Source organism: Vombatus ursinus, unplaced genomic scaffold (assembly GCF_900497805.2).
Source record: "Vombatus ursinus unplaced genomic scaffold, bare-nosed wombat genome assembly UNPS02014172.1, whole genome shotgun sequence".
Lineage (NCBI taxonomy): Eukaryota > Metazoa > Chordata > Mammalia > Diprotodontia > Vombatidae > Vombatus > Vombatus ursinus.
In genome coordinates, this window is record NW_020953950.1 from 720,883 (window position 1) to 734,702 (window position 13,820).

Genomic DNA, 13,820 nt, shown 5'->3' on the forward strand with positions numbered 1-13,820 from the left:
TATAATTAAACTAATTAATTAAACAGCCACCTGATTACTGGCACTTTGTTTCTGGTCTGCTGTTTTGTCACTCTCAGGTTAGAGTCTGGCTCAGTAAAATCCTGTTGACAACAGCTAGTGGGGAGGGATGGATTAAGAGAGGGTTTTTTGAGGATTTGGGGAATGACATGGGTAGGTTTGTAGACAGTAGGGAAGCAGCCAGGAGGCAAGAAGGGGCTGAAGATAAGTGAGGGAGTGGAGATGACAGAGGGGGCAGGCTGCTGGAGGAGACAGGATGGAATGGGATCACTTGTGCAGGCAGAGGGGTTTGCCTGGGCAAGGAGAAGGGTCACCTCATTATGTGCAACAGAATGAAGGAGGAGACTATGATAGAAGGCGTCTGAATGATATGACATGAGGAGGAGGGGAGAAGAGGGAGCTCATGGCAAATGGCCTAGATTTTTTGGGCAAAATATGAAGCAAGGTTCTCAGCTCAGAAGGGTTGGGGAAGGGGAGTGATGAGAGAATGTAAGCTTCTTTATGGCAGGGTTTTTTTCTTCTTTTTCTTTGTATCCCTAGCATCCAACAATGACTGAACAGTGTCTAGCAATAGTCGATGCTTAATAAACGCTCACTGATTGGTTGCTATAGACATCTTCGGCACATTTTGAACTTTTGTTCCTATCTTTAATCTCTTTAGCTGGGAATATATGCCTGGTTATGGGATCACTGGGTGAAAATGTATGTTTAGTTTAGTCAGTTTTCTCATATTTTCTAGCTGTTTTCCAGAACAACTTTTTAATTCAGAGCTCCAACAAAACAATATTACTGGGCTTATTTTCCCATAGCTTCATTCAGCATCAACCATTTCCATCTTTTTGTCATCTTTGCCAATTTTCTGGGTGTCAGGTGAAACCTCAGGTTTGTTTTAATTTGCATCTCTCTTATAATTAGTGATTTGGGACATGTTTTCACATATTTGTGGATAATTTCTATTAAAAAAATCCTGTTCATATCAGAGGCAGCTAGGTGGAGCAGTGGATAGAGTGCCAGCCCTGGAGTCAGAAAAACCTGAGTTCAAATCTGGACTCAGACACTTACTAGCTGTGTGACTCCAGGGAAATCACTCAACCCAGATTGCCTCTTAAAAAAAAAAGAAAGAAAACTGTTCATATCTTTTAATTATTTATCTATGGGGGAATGGCTCTTGGTCTTATACGTGTTGATTCCCTATATGTCTTGGAGGTAAGGCTTTTATCAGTGATCCCAGAATCTGAGAGTTGGAAGGGACCTCAGCAGCCACATGTACCAAAACATACACTAGAGGAATCCCTATTCTTTTCTACTCTTGATAGTTGGGGCAATTCTTTTTTCCACTCTATAGTTTCTCTTCTTATTCCATCTGTATTGATTTTGTTTCTACAACAGTTTTTTTTTTGGTGTTGTGGCATAATCAAAATTGTCTACTTTGTCTTTAATGATCACTTCTATTCATTCTTTAGTGAAGAATTCTTCCTTTAGTCATTGTTGTAAAAAGGTACTTTCTTCTGCATGTCTCCATTTTCCTTTTTTCAGTGATGTGACCCTTTACAAGCAGGTTAAGTAAACATTTGGAGCTTATTGTGCTATATGATATAAAATGCCAATCTAGATATAATTTCTGCCAGGCCACTTTCCGGTTTTCCCACTAGTTCTTTTCAAATAGGGAGTTCTTTCCACTATAAATCATATTCTTAGGTTAAACAAGCATTTTTGTTTTTCTCGTCTCTTCATTGATTTATTTTTTAAAATTGTTTAACCTGTACCAAATAGTTATAATGGTAATTATTCAACAATATAGGTTGAGGCAGGATAATTTTATGTCCCCTTAGTTCATCCATCCATCCATCTATCTATATCTATATCTATATCTATATCCACACATACATACACATATAAATATGTATGTGTATATGTATATATTTCTCTTGAGACTCTAGGTCTCTTTTTTTCTTTCCCAAATGAATTTTGTTATTGTTTTGTTTAGTTCTATAAAGTACCCCCTTGGTAATTTAATTGATTTAGCACTAAATCTGTAGATTAATTTTGGTAATATCCTGTTGGCAAGGCCTATCCAAGAGCACTGAATGTATCTCTTATTTAGGTCTCCCTTTATTTCTTTATGCTTTACATACATGATCTTACTTGATGCTCACAACAACCTAATTAGGTAAGTAGTACAAGTATTCTCATCACCCCCATATTATGGATTAGGAAACTGAGGCTTAGAGAGAATTTAAGTGACTGGTACTAGCTCAAACTGGTAGTAAATTGCACAGCTGGATTTGTACCCAAATCTCCTGAGTCCAATTTAAGCCCCCCTCTTTTTATTTTAGAATTTAAGTTAAGAAGTCCTATGTCCTCCATTCAGTCCATAGTTTTGTTTTGTTTTTAGGCCATTGCGGTTAAGTGACTTGCCCAGGGTCACACAGATAGCAAGTGTCAAGTGTTTGGTATGAGGCCAGATTTGAACTCAGGTCCTCCTGACTTCAGGCCAGTGCTCTATCCACTGCACCACCCAGCTGCCCCCAGTCCATAGTTCTAGCAAGAGTTTAAGGGGTCCCCCCCCCACATACCAGCTTCTCACTGAGGTCTAGAGTCTCAGTCAAATCCACCCTTGCTGACCTCTCTGCAGATGGGCTGGGAAGGCAATTTGAGGGCTGAAATGAGAAGAATTAAAAAAAAATCTTGGTATTTAATTTGAATTTTCTACAATCAAAGGGCCTGGAACTGTGGGGTTACAGAAAGTCTCCCAAACATTGAAACTTGGTCTCATTCCCCCATTTTCTTATATTCTCAGATATAAATAATACATTCTTATATTTATCAAATTTAAATAACATTTCTCAAAATGCAGTCTTATGCTTCTTCATGGCAAAAGAATAACATCAAGTGGGCTTAGCTAAGTCATAAAAATTAGGGTGCACCTGTGGTCGCAACTGTTCATCTGACAGCACGCTATATGCTATATGGAGAGTGCTTTGCCTCTGGAGCCCAAAGACCTGGGTTTGAATCCTGACTCTCAAGCTTAGCATGGTAAATAGAATACTGAACCTGGAGTCAGGAAGATCTGAATTCAAATCCCACCTCGGGATTTTTATGACTCTGGACAGTTCTCTGCCTCAGTGTCCTCATCTGTAAAATGGGGATAATAATACCTACTTCGCAGGGTTGTGAAGAGACTCAAATGAGATTGACTTCTACATATAAATGCTTTGTAAGCCCTGAATGTAACATAAACTTTAGCTATTATTATTCATAGGATTATAGTTTTAGAATGGCTCTGCAGAGGTCATTTAATGCCTCCTGTCTACTTTGCAGATAAGAATAGAGAGGCTTAAAAAGTTAAAGTGACTTGCTGTGGATTATCCATGTAGTAGGGAGCTGGGCCACGCTCCAATTCAAGCCCTCTGATTCTCTATCCAGCACTTTTCCTATTGCACCATTCTTTGCTCTAGTCTCAGTTTCCTTCTTTGTAAAAAGGGTGTGGACTGAATGGAGAGTATATCTCCCCGGTCACTTTCAGCTTTAAACTTTCAGAATTTCCTAAGACAAATTAGGGGCATAGTGAGGGATTTTTTTTTTTTAAACAACCCGGCATCTGCCCCGTTAAATAACGAAAGCTGACTGAATGGAAAACTGTTCTAATCCAATAATCCTAATGACCACAAATTACCCTGCTAAATCTTCTGCGAACAAAATCTGGGTTTAAGGATTCACTATGGGAGGTGTTTAACACCCAGCATGGGTTTCTTTACCTATTATCAGTCTCAGACTCCTCTTACAAAACCGAATGGAGGAAAATGATGGGCATGAATTAAATGGTGTAGCAGATGTGGCTACATTGATATAATCCTTGGATCCCAGGATGTGAGGCTGGAAGAAAGCTTAGCGATTATCTCTCTTGACCTTCTCATTGGAGAAATCATCCAGGTAAATCGGCAGGTTACAAAGCCAGCCCGGATCTCGCTAGGGCTTTACAATTTGCAATGTAGTTTCCTCTCCCAACAACCCAGTGAGGGAGGCAGGGCAAGGAAAACCAAGCTAGGAGCAAACAGTGTTTATTAAGGGGTTACATTGTGTACAATGCCACGATTTGCTCCATAATTGCCGGTATATAGCTACAAAGTAGCACTTTTCCCTCCAAGATAATGCTTCTTAGGTAATAGCCATTGTGTGACAGTACTCAGACATAAATATCGATGGAGGAGTTGTAGGTTCAGGAAACTCCCGGTATGGGATCTCCCTTCACTGCCACCGATTCCCAACCCTAGCGATGGCTTAACAGGTCACTGAGTCACAGGATCACATTGATTTGGAGTTGGAATGGAGCTCAGGGGTCAGCTAGTCCAATCTCCTTATTTTACAAAGGAAGAAAAAGGGAGACCCAGAGAGAGAAAGGACTAGACCAAGATCACACAGCCAGTAAGCAGCAGGGTCAGCATCTGAACCCAGGACCCCTAATTCCAAATCCAGCCCTCTTGTCACTAAAGATCCAAGTCCTAGAACCATATGATGCTTAAGGGACTTGCCCAGGGTCACACAGCTAGGAAATATCAGCGGTGGGATTTTGACCCAGGCCTAAGGTCCACATCCTAACACCATGTTATTGAGTTGCACAAATATTTATAACCTCTCCCTGTCCTTTCACTTACCAAAGTGTTTCCATGCTATCATTCGTTGGCACTTCTTGCCTCTTTGCTCTGCAGTGAGGTTGCCTACCACCCAGGGGTCATTCCAGAATTTTGGTGGCCACTTAGGGAATGCATTTGATGGGGAACTAACCCAGCTGCCAAAGCCTGAATATTTAAGACAAAACAAGAACCCCCCCCCCAAAAAAAAACAAAAACCAAACCCAGCAATATTTGCATGGCTCAAACTCATCACCAGCAGCAACTTCAGGGAGATACCCACTTAGGATTCCATGAAAGACACAGGCTAGAAGCATCATTGCTTACCTAACCAGTGTTACCAGAAACCCCAGCACGCACCCATGTGGTAGGTGATGTGTGCGCCTTCAGTTGCAGGACTGACTAGAATGATTTTCTGGGCAAACTAAACCTCATCCACTTCAAAAGGGGGACATTTTTTCTAGTGATTTTAGATTCTGCTCCACTGGCACCCTTCTTCACAGGGTCATCTTGGCCTGATGGACACCCTGGACTCTCAAAGGCTTTGCCTGCCTGGCCACAGACATTGTTGTTTTTTAGTAATTTCCCCAGTCATGTTTGACAATTTGTGACCTCATCTGGGATTTTCTTGGCAAAGATACTAGAGTGATTTGCCATTTCCTTCTCCAGCTCATTTTGCAGATGAGGAAATTGAGGCAAGCAGGTTAAGTGACTCGCCCAGGGTCACACAGCTAGTAAGTGTCTGAAGCAGGATTTGAACTCAAATCTTCCTGACTCCAGGTCTGGAACTCTATCCACTGGACTACCTAGATGGCCACAAACTTACTTGTGGACAAGTCCAAATTCAGAGGCTTTGTAAGTTTAAGTTTGGAGAGTCAGCCTCCAGATGAGGAATATTTTTTTAGCCATGGCAACTCAGCACTTTATAGTTATCGTCTCATTTGATCCTCACAACATCCTGGGAGGTATGTGCTGTTATCCCCACTTTACAGATGAGAAAACTGAGGCAAACAGAGGTTTAAGTGACTTGTCCAGGGTGGCTAGTAAGTGTGATAATAGCATCTATTAATGTATGGGTGGGGGAGAGAAGGAGGCAATCTGTGTTGGTGGTGTGAGAAACAGCTAGTTTTTCATTTTCATAAAAGTCAGGTGAAACCTAAGGGATGAAATCTAAGGGTTAGGTGGAAGTTGAACAAAGGAAGCCATAAAGCAGAATAAGAAAACGCTACTGGTGGGTGAATAGACTAACCAGTGAAAACCAGTTCTGAAGTTAGGTATAGATTAACATATCCACATATCAAGCAAAAGGGGTGTTTGCACACCCAAATAAGGGCAAAAGTAAATAAGGGATGGGGTCACCGAATTGTGGGGAGTGGGAGATGTAAACAGGGGCAGGGATCGCAATAGGGAAATTAGGTGCTTCGGATAGGCTGTAACCTCTGTAGTACCCAGTCAATGGGGAAACAGGGGAGGGAAATTTGAATCAGGAATAGGTAATAAAAAGCTGTATGTCTGTCTTAAATGTGTGTGCCCACACCTGGGACACCCGGCCTTGCTAGGCCATTAATACAAGTTCTTCTGGTTCACCAATAGTTTCATGGAATTCTTGCTAAGACTTTTTGCTGCTTACAGTGGAGGTACAACCCACAACAAATATATTTTCATTGTGGTGCAGAGCATTTGGAATCAGAGATTATAAAACACATGAATTTGAATCTCTGCTCTGCCACTTACTACTTTTGGGCAAATCACTTCATGTTTCTGTTCCTCAGTTTCTTCATCTGTAAAATGAAGGGGTTGGACTAAATGGTCTCAGAAGCCCATTCTAGCCACAAATCTATAATACTACAATCCTGGGTCTATTACTTTCTGCCTGTGTGGCCTTGGGCGAGTCACTTGCCCTCTGCAAAATAAAAGAGTTGAACCAGTTGACCTCTAAGGTCTTTTCCAGCTTGAAATCTGTTATCCTAAATTCATTTATGCTGCCTCCTGAACACTGTGTGAACCCTCAGCCTGTTGTCAAAAAATTCAATTCAACTCTGAGCATTTACTAAGCTTCTGTGTGTCAGGATACTCTGCTAAGTGCTAGGGGAAAAAAGATAAAAATCAAACAGTATTTGCCATCTAGGTACTTACAAGCGGAGTGTTGTTGGGCATTAACCATCACCTAAGCCAAGATCTAAAAATTGGTCATTTGTGCCTTTAATAATTGAGGTAGGCCGGACAGGCTTTAATGCTTAAAGGGCCCTTAGTGATAAGCTAGTCCAACCCCTCATTTTAGAGATGGGGAAATTGAGGCAATGAGAAATGACTTCTTCAAGGTCACATAAGTGACAAAAAAAAAATAAGTAGCAAAGTTGGGATTCGTATCCAGGCCCATTGACTCAAAAACCAATACTCTGCTTGCTCCTCCAGTTCTCATGGAACATAGAGGCCCATATGGCCCATGGCCCATGGCCCATGGTCTCATCTATGTTTCATGGATTCCTTTTGGGTTCCCATTCCCCATGACTCCTGGGCCTACCAAAGAGTGAATTGGTTTGCTTTCTACTCTGAGATCAATGTTCGGCAGAGATAGTAAGCTTGACTCCTTCTCCATCATTTTGGCATTTTCCCCCAATTTGGGCTTCTTGGATTCTGGAAGTGGTTCCATCCCTGTGCCTTCAGCATCTGTGAAAAGACAAAATACATTCAAGGGCAAGGGCCTAACGTAAGATCTTAATTTAATGACAAGAACAACTCTTCATTTGTTCTCCTCTGCTCCAGAACACATTGTCAGTGTGAAGATGCATGTCCTTCAAGAATTTTCTTCTAGAAAGGTTGAAAGCATTCACACAATCATCAGAGGTGGAAGGGACCAGAGAGGCCATCATTCCTGGCTGTATTCCACTAAGAATTACCAATAAATGGTTGTTCTGCTTCTGTGTCAAGTCCTCCAATTATGGGAGAAGATACAAGCAGATTGGGGGCAGCTAGGTTGTGCAGAGGATAGAGCTCTGGGCCTGGAGTCAGGAAGATCTGAGTTCAAATACAGCCTCAGACACTTACTAGGTGTGTGACCCTGGGCGAATCACTTAACCGTAGCCTGCCTCAGTTTCCTCATCTGTAGAATGAGATGGAGGAGGAAATGGCAAACCACTCCAGTATCTTTGCCAAGAGAACCCCAAATGGGGTCACAAAGAGTCAGGCACAACTGAAATGACTGAACAACAAATAAGCAGGCTGAGATCATGAAATTGATGGTGAGTTGTCTTACTGACCTGGGTCAAGAATCATAGCCATCATACAGAGCCAGGAAGTCATCTAGTCTAACCCTCTTAACATAATGAGGCGAAAAGTGAGGCCCCAAAAGATGATAACTCGTCCAGGCGATAAGCGGCAGTGCCAGCATTTGAACCCAAGTTTTCTGACTCTAATTCCAGCACACATGATGCTTCTAACTTATGCTTATTCTGGAATAACATTTTTCTAATGGTCTTAGGATCCATGATTTTGTCAGTGTGGAGACTCCACCCACCTATGTTGTGCACCCTCTTTATATTACTCGATGTGCAAATGTCCCCCTGATGGAATGAAAGTTCTTTGAGGACAGAGGATGTTTCATTTATGTCTTTGTTTCCTCAGTACCTGGCACATAGTAGGTTCTTAATGACTGCTTCACAAATGCCTATTGAGCTAGTGTGGGGGCTCACACCCATAAACCTCTGCTACTGGGGAGACTGATTGAGCTCTAGAGTCCTGAGAGGCACACAGTAGGTCTAAAGTCAATGGGGTGTTTGCACAAATATGATAATCTCTGGGAGCGGAGGGATGTTGTTGTTGATGTTGGTCCTTTGTTCTGGAAAAGGACCAATGACATCATGAGGGTGATGTCTTGACTTGTGAGTGAATTGGATTTAAGTGAGGCAGGGCTATGCAAAGCTGTCAGTCTCCCTCTTCCAGTCATTGGAGTCCAGTGACAAGACAAAAATCAAGATGACTGGTGATGGCCCCAGATGAAGTGGGAGAGTAGGCTGCCAAAGAGGAAGGGGCAGGATGGGAAGTGGCCTCAGTTGGAAAAATGGAACCAAGTGTAACTTTCATGATGATTGAGATTGAGCCTGTGAATGATCACTGCTTTTCTAGTCAGAGCAGGATAGGGAGACTAAGTCTCCAAAAAAAAAAATGCTTGTTGATTAACTTATTGACACAGATCACACATGAATTGAAATGTACCTCAGTAGAGGGTCTTCACAAGTTTCTGTGGCTGCAAAGATTGTCACTCTGCCCCCAGCCTTCTGGCATGAGCCTCTTTACATCTAATCCATTCAGAAGATTAATGTAGATAAAGTGCTTTGTAAACCTTACTATACTATAGTAAAAGTACTATAAAAAAGAGTACTATAAAAATGCTGTAATCACCATCACCATCATCATCATCATTGTTATGATCATTGTCATTTGATTGCAAGCTCCTTGAGGGCAAAGATTTTCTTTCGCTTCTTTTTGTATCCCCAGTGCCTGGCACATACAAAGAGTTTAATAAATGTTTCTTGAATTGAATTGAATTATTGTTATATTTGCCTTTCCAGTTTGGTAAACATCATGGGAACCTGTGCCCCATTAGCAGATCCTCAGAGAAGAACCCAAGGACACTTCCATACTAAGATGAGGAATTAGAACATTTAGACATTGCCACTATTCCAATTCTGAAACAATGCAGAACTTTTTAGAAAGTGTGTGTAAAACCCATGGGGGTGTGGATCACATCTCTTGTCAATTGAATTGACTGGAATTCACATTGGTTATCTCATCTCACTTAACAACATTCCTGAGACATAAAGAGAAGTAGGCACCCTAACACCCATTTTACTTAGAGAAAAACTGAGACACTTAACCAGGTCATCTGGTAATGGAGATGGCCCTAGAACTCAAATTGTCTGGTTTTCTGACACCCATCTCACCATGTTCTTATTATAAAAGCCCAGCATTTTAAGACAACAACCTGAATGAGTGTACTTTAAGAGGAGTAGTTAGCTTAATTCCTCTGAATATAGAATGACACAAGTGACTCAGAAATAGCAAAATTGCAGATGACCCAAAAAGGCCATAGAAATGCACAGTGGACATCTAACTAGACTATAGCCTGTTGCCCATGTTAAATTAGACCATAAGTTTTAGAGTTGGAAGGGGTATTAGAGGTCATTGAGTCTAAGCCTCTCATTTTATAGATGAGGAAACTGAGGCCCAGAAAAGTGAAGTGATATATCCTTGGTCATCCAACTTGTAAGAACTTGAGGTGGCATTCAAACCCAGGTCTTCTTGATTTTAAGATCAGTGCTCCAGCCACTAGATAACATTGCCTTGTGCCCAAGGAGTGATGGGAGACATCATGAAGGATATGTATGACAAAAAACATATGATCAGAAAAGGGAATGGGTTTGTTAAGTGCCAAAAATGAGGATTAACAGATTAATAGAGTCACAGAAACTCAGAATGGCTTTAGTCTCTTCAGATTTCAGTGGTCCCAGCAGGGACTAAAACATCCTTGCTATAATATATTTGACAAATGGACATGCAGCCTTTGCTTAAAGACCTTCAGGGAGACAAACCTCATAACAAATGAGATACATCAGGCACTTCAGTAAACCTATGTCATTGTTAACTATTATTGTTACTTCTCAAAACCAGACATCTCACTTCTGGATTGTTTTCTTTGCTAGGAAGTTTTTCCCAACATTAAGCCCAAATTGGCCTCTCTGCCTTTTTTTTTTTTTCTGGCAATGGGGTTATGTGACTTGCCCAGGGTCACACGCTAGTAAGTGTTATATGTCTGAGGCAGGATTTGAACTCAGGTCCTCCTGACTCCAGGGCTGGTGCTCTATCCACTGCACCACTTAGCTGCCCCGTCTCTGCCTTTTCTATTCACTGTTCCTAGTTTGGTCTTTCAGGGCCAGCAGAAAGGGCCTAATTCCAACAGGATCCTTGAATGGCATGAAAGGACTATTGAAAGAACCAGAGGAAGTTCACTGGCTGGAGGCTTTATGAAAAAACATGGCTAAGAATAGCATAGGGTGGGAGAGCAAGGAAGAGGCTGTGATCAGCACCAATGAAGGGGCTACTATGTTGGTGAGGTCACAGCTCCACTGAAAAAGTATTCGAGACTTGAGAATGAGGGCAGGGAGTGAATGACCAGGAGGACTCAGAGAAGAAGCAGGGAAACTTACTTAGGCCAGGGGTCTTTTCCAGTTCCTTGATTCGCTCCCGTAGTTGGGACAGGGCCCTTTTCTGGCGCTGAATGGTTTCCTCATGTCGGAGCCCTTTGCATTTAGTTCCCAGTTCAATGAAGGGTGAAACCTGTGTTTTGGAATTATGAAGAGATTGACTTTATTCTAGATGAGAATTATCTCACTCTCCAAGAAGCTACAATAGTTAACCCACTTCATAGGAGACACACTGTCCCTGAGCACATGAAAAACAGCATCGAAGGCACTTTAGAGAATAGGGGAAGGCTTGAGCGGAGACAGCAAGGCAGCATTGCACAGAGATTTCTTCTTTCCTGGGCACCAAAAGGAGGCTCTGTGCTGCCACTCCAGGGCTCATGGGGCTTGCAGCATGGCAGATGGACAAATGATTCAGTTGAAATGGACCTTTGAGGCCATCAAGTCCAACCCTCTTATTTTAGAGATAAAGAAATTGAGGTACAGAGAAACTCAGGGTCACATACCTAGTAAGTGTCTGAGGCTAGATTTAAACCCAGCTCTTACTGACTCTGAGTCTAGTATTATGCCACCCAGGCAAATAGGTGGCACAGTGATTAGAATACTAGGCTTGGGATCAAGAAGACTTGAGTTGAAATCCAGCCTCAGGTCCTCACAATCAGTGTGACCTTGGGTAAGTCACCTAATTTCTGTATGCCTTAATTTTCTCAACTGTAAAACAGGGACAGTATTTGCACTTACTTTCTAGTGATGTTGTAAGGATCACATGAGATAATATTTGTAAGGCTCTTAGCACAGCACCTGGCACATAGTAGGTGCTTAATAAATATTTATTTCCTTCCCTTCCCCAGGGCAGCTAGGTGAAACAGTGGTTAGAGTGCTGGGCCTGGAGTCAGGAAGACTTATCTGACATTTACTAGTTATACATAAACTAGTTACAGTTTCCTCATCTGTAAAATGAGCTGGAGAAGGAAATGGCAAACCACTCCAGTATCTCTGCCAAGAAAATCCCAAATGGGGTCACAAAGAGTTGGATGCAACTGAACACACATCTCTTCTCTGACTTAGCTTGTAGAAGCATGAAGGATGAAACCCTTTGCTTGCTTAGAGAGTCAGGAGGACTTGGGTTCAAATACAGGCTTGGCAGTGTGACTTTGAACAAGTTCTTTTCCCTCTCTAAGCTTCAGTTTCCTCCTCTATAGAATGAGGGAGCTGGACTTGTTGCTGTCTCTGAAATTTCTTCTTGCTCTCACTTCTATGACCCTAAAAAAGCATGGCTTTGTTGGGGGAAGGGGAACTTCAAGCTTCTAGGCAGATGACCACCGGTGGAAAACAGAGAAAACAATTCCACTCCCAGAAAAAGCTGCTGATAGCTTATTTTGACCCCCATTGACTATCCCAGGTTTTCTGAGCCTCAATGTACTTATTTTGGTGGATGATTTCAGTCTGCATCTTTTTGGTACCAAATATAGAGCCTTTGTGCCACAATACTTTGTTTTTAATTTTCTTTCTTTCTTTTTCTTTTTCTTTTTTCTTTGGCAAGGCAATTGGAGTTAAGTGAATTGCCCAGGGTCACGCAGCTAGTAAGTGTCAAGTGTCTGGTCTGAGAATGGATTTGAACTCAAGACCTCCTGACTTCAGGGCTCTATCTACTGCTCCACCTAACTGCCCCTGTCACACAATACTTTGGACTGCCATCTTTGGCAAAAGTCTACCTCTTGACTGATGATGACACCTCCTGCTCTGCCTGCCCATTGACCATGGATGAAGCTGTTGTTGTCCTTCAGTCGTGTCTTCATGGACCACATCATGTCAATACTGTCCCTTGGGTTTTCTTGGCAAAGATACTGGAGTGATTTACCATTTCCTTCTCCAATGGATTAAGGCAAATAGAGATGAAGTGACTTGCCCAGGGTCCCATAGCTAGTGGGTGTTTGAGGCTAGATTTGCTAGAGCTCAGTGTTTTATCTACTGAGCCATCTAACTGCCTCCAAGGCAAACAGAGGTTAAGTGACTTGCCCAGGCTCACACAGCTAGTGAGAGTCTGAGGCTATATTTGAACTCAGTTCTTTCTGATTTCAGGCCTAACACTCTATCCACTGAGTTGCCTAGCTGCCCCATGCTGAAACTGTACCCAGTTCCTATTCAGGGAAGAAATTAGCCTGTTAAGTGACTTAGCAGGCATCCAGGAAACTTGATTTCCTTTCACTCAGCCAAAGGGAAAAATCATTTGTCTTAGGTAATTCTGACCTGAAATGACTCAGGGTCTTCTAAAGGAGTAGGCCCTGACCTGGGAGAAGGGGGCCAAAGAGCAAAGAATGTTTAAACCCACTGAAGTAGGGAATGGAGAAAAAGCAATGGCTGTGGGTTCTCCTCTATCCATTCCCCTGAACCTGATCAGACCCTCTGGCTCCTGCCCATGGGACCTTCTGGCTTTGGTAAGGGTGAGAAGAGGGAAAGGAGAAGGGACACAGATGGAGAGATTGGGTAAAGAGGAAGGAAAGAAGGGGCCCAGAGGAGACAGAGGAGGGAAAAAAGGGGAGGAATTGTTCCTGAGCTTTTTACATTGGCACCAACATGCAACATACTGTTTTTCTGAGTCTTCCTTATCTTAGTCTTAAATAGTCTTTCTCTACCTTTTTTTTCCTTCTAATCTTTTCCAAAGATTCTATTTGTTGTTATTCTACCTCTCTGCTTTGAAAAATCACACTAAATCCTCATCTAAGAGGAGCTTTTTAAACTGACAAATTCTGGCTCTGTCATTAATCAACTGTATGATCTCAGGCAAATTGTATCGTCTCTCTGAGTCTCAGTTGCCTCATCTACAAAATAAAGGGGTTAGACGAGATGACCTCTAAGACCCCTGTAAGCCTAATATATGACCCTATGTCTTATTATATATCATTGTTAGGTAATAAATTGGGGTAAATGGTTGCCCAAATTTTTAGCCAAGTGAATTTATTCTATTGAC

At 42.1% G+C, this 13,820-nt stretch overlaps 1 protein-coding gene across 1 annotated transcript in view; it reads right to left on the reverse strand.

The window, feature by feature from the left end:
* Nucleotides 1-13,820, reverse strand: part of FHAD1 (forkhead associated phosphopeptide binding domain 1) — a 174,400-nt gene that overhangs the window by 26,514 nt on the left and 134,066 nt on the right. Inside the window, exons 24-26 of the mRNA XM_027859802.1 lie at nucleotides 10,856-10,985; nucleotides 7,174-7,319; nucleotides 2,595-2,678 (exon numbers count right to left, since the gene is read on the reverse strand). Coding sequence (XP_027715603.1) covers nucleotides 2,595-2,678; nucleotides 7,174-7,319; nucleotides 10,856-10,985 — 360 coding nt within the window. The remainder of the gene's footprint in view (nucleotides 1-2,594; nucleotides 2,679-7,173; nucleotides 7,320-10,855; nucleotides 10,986-13,820) is intronic.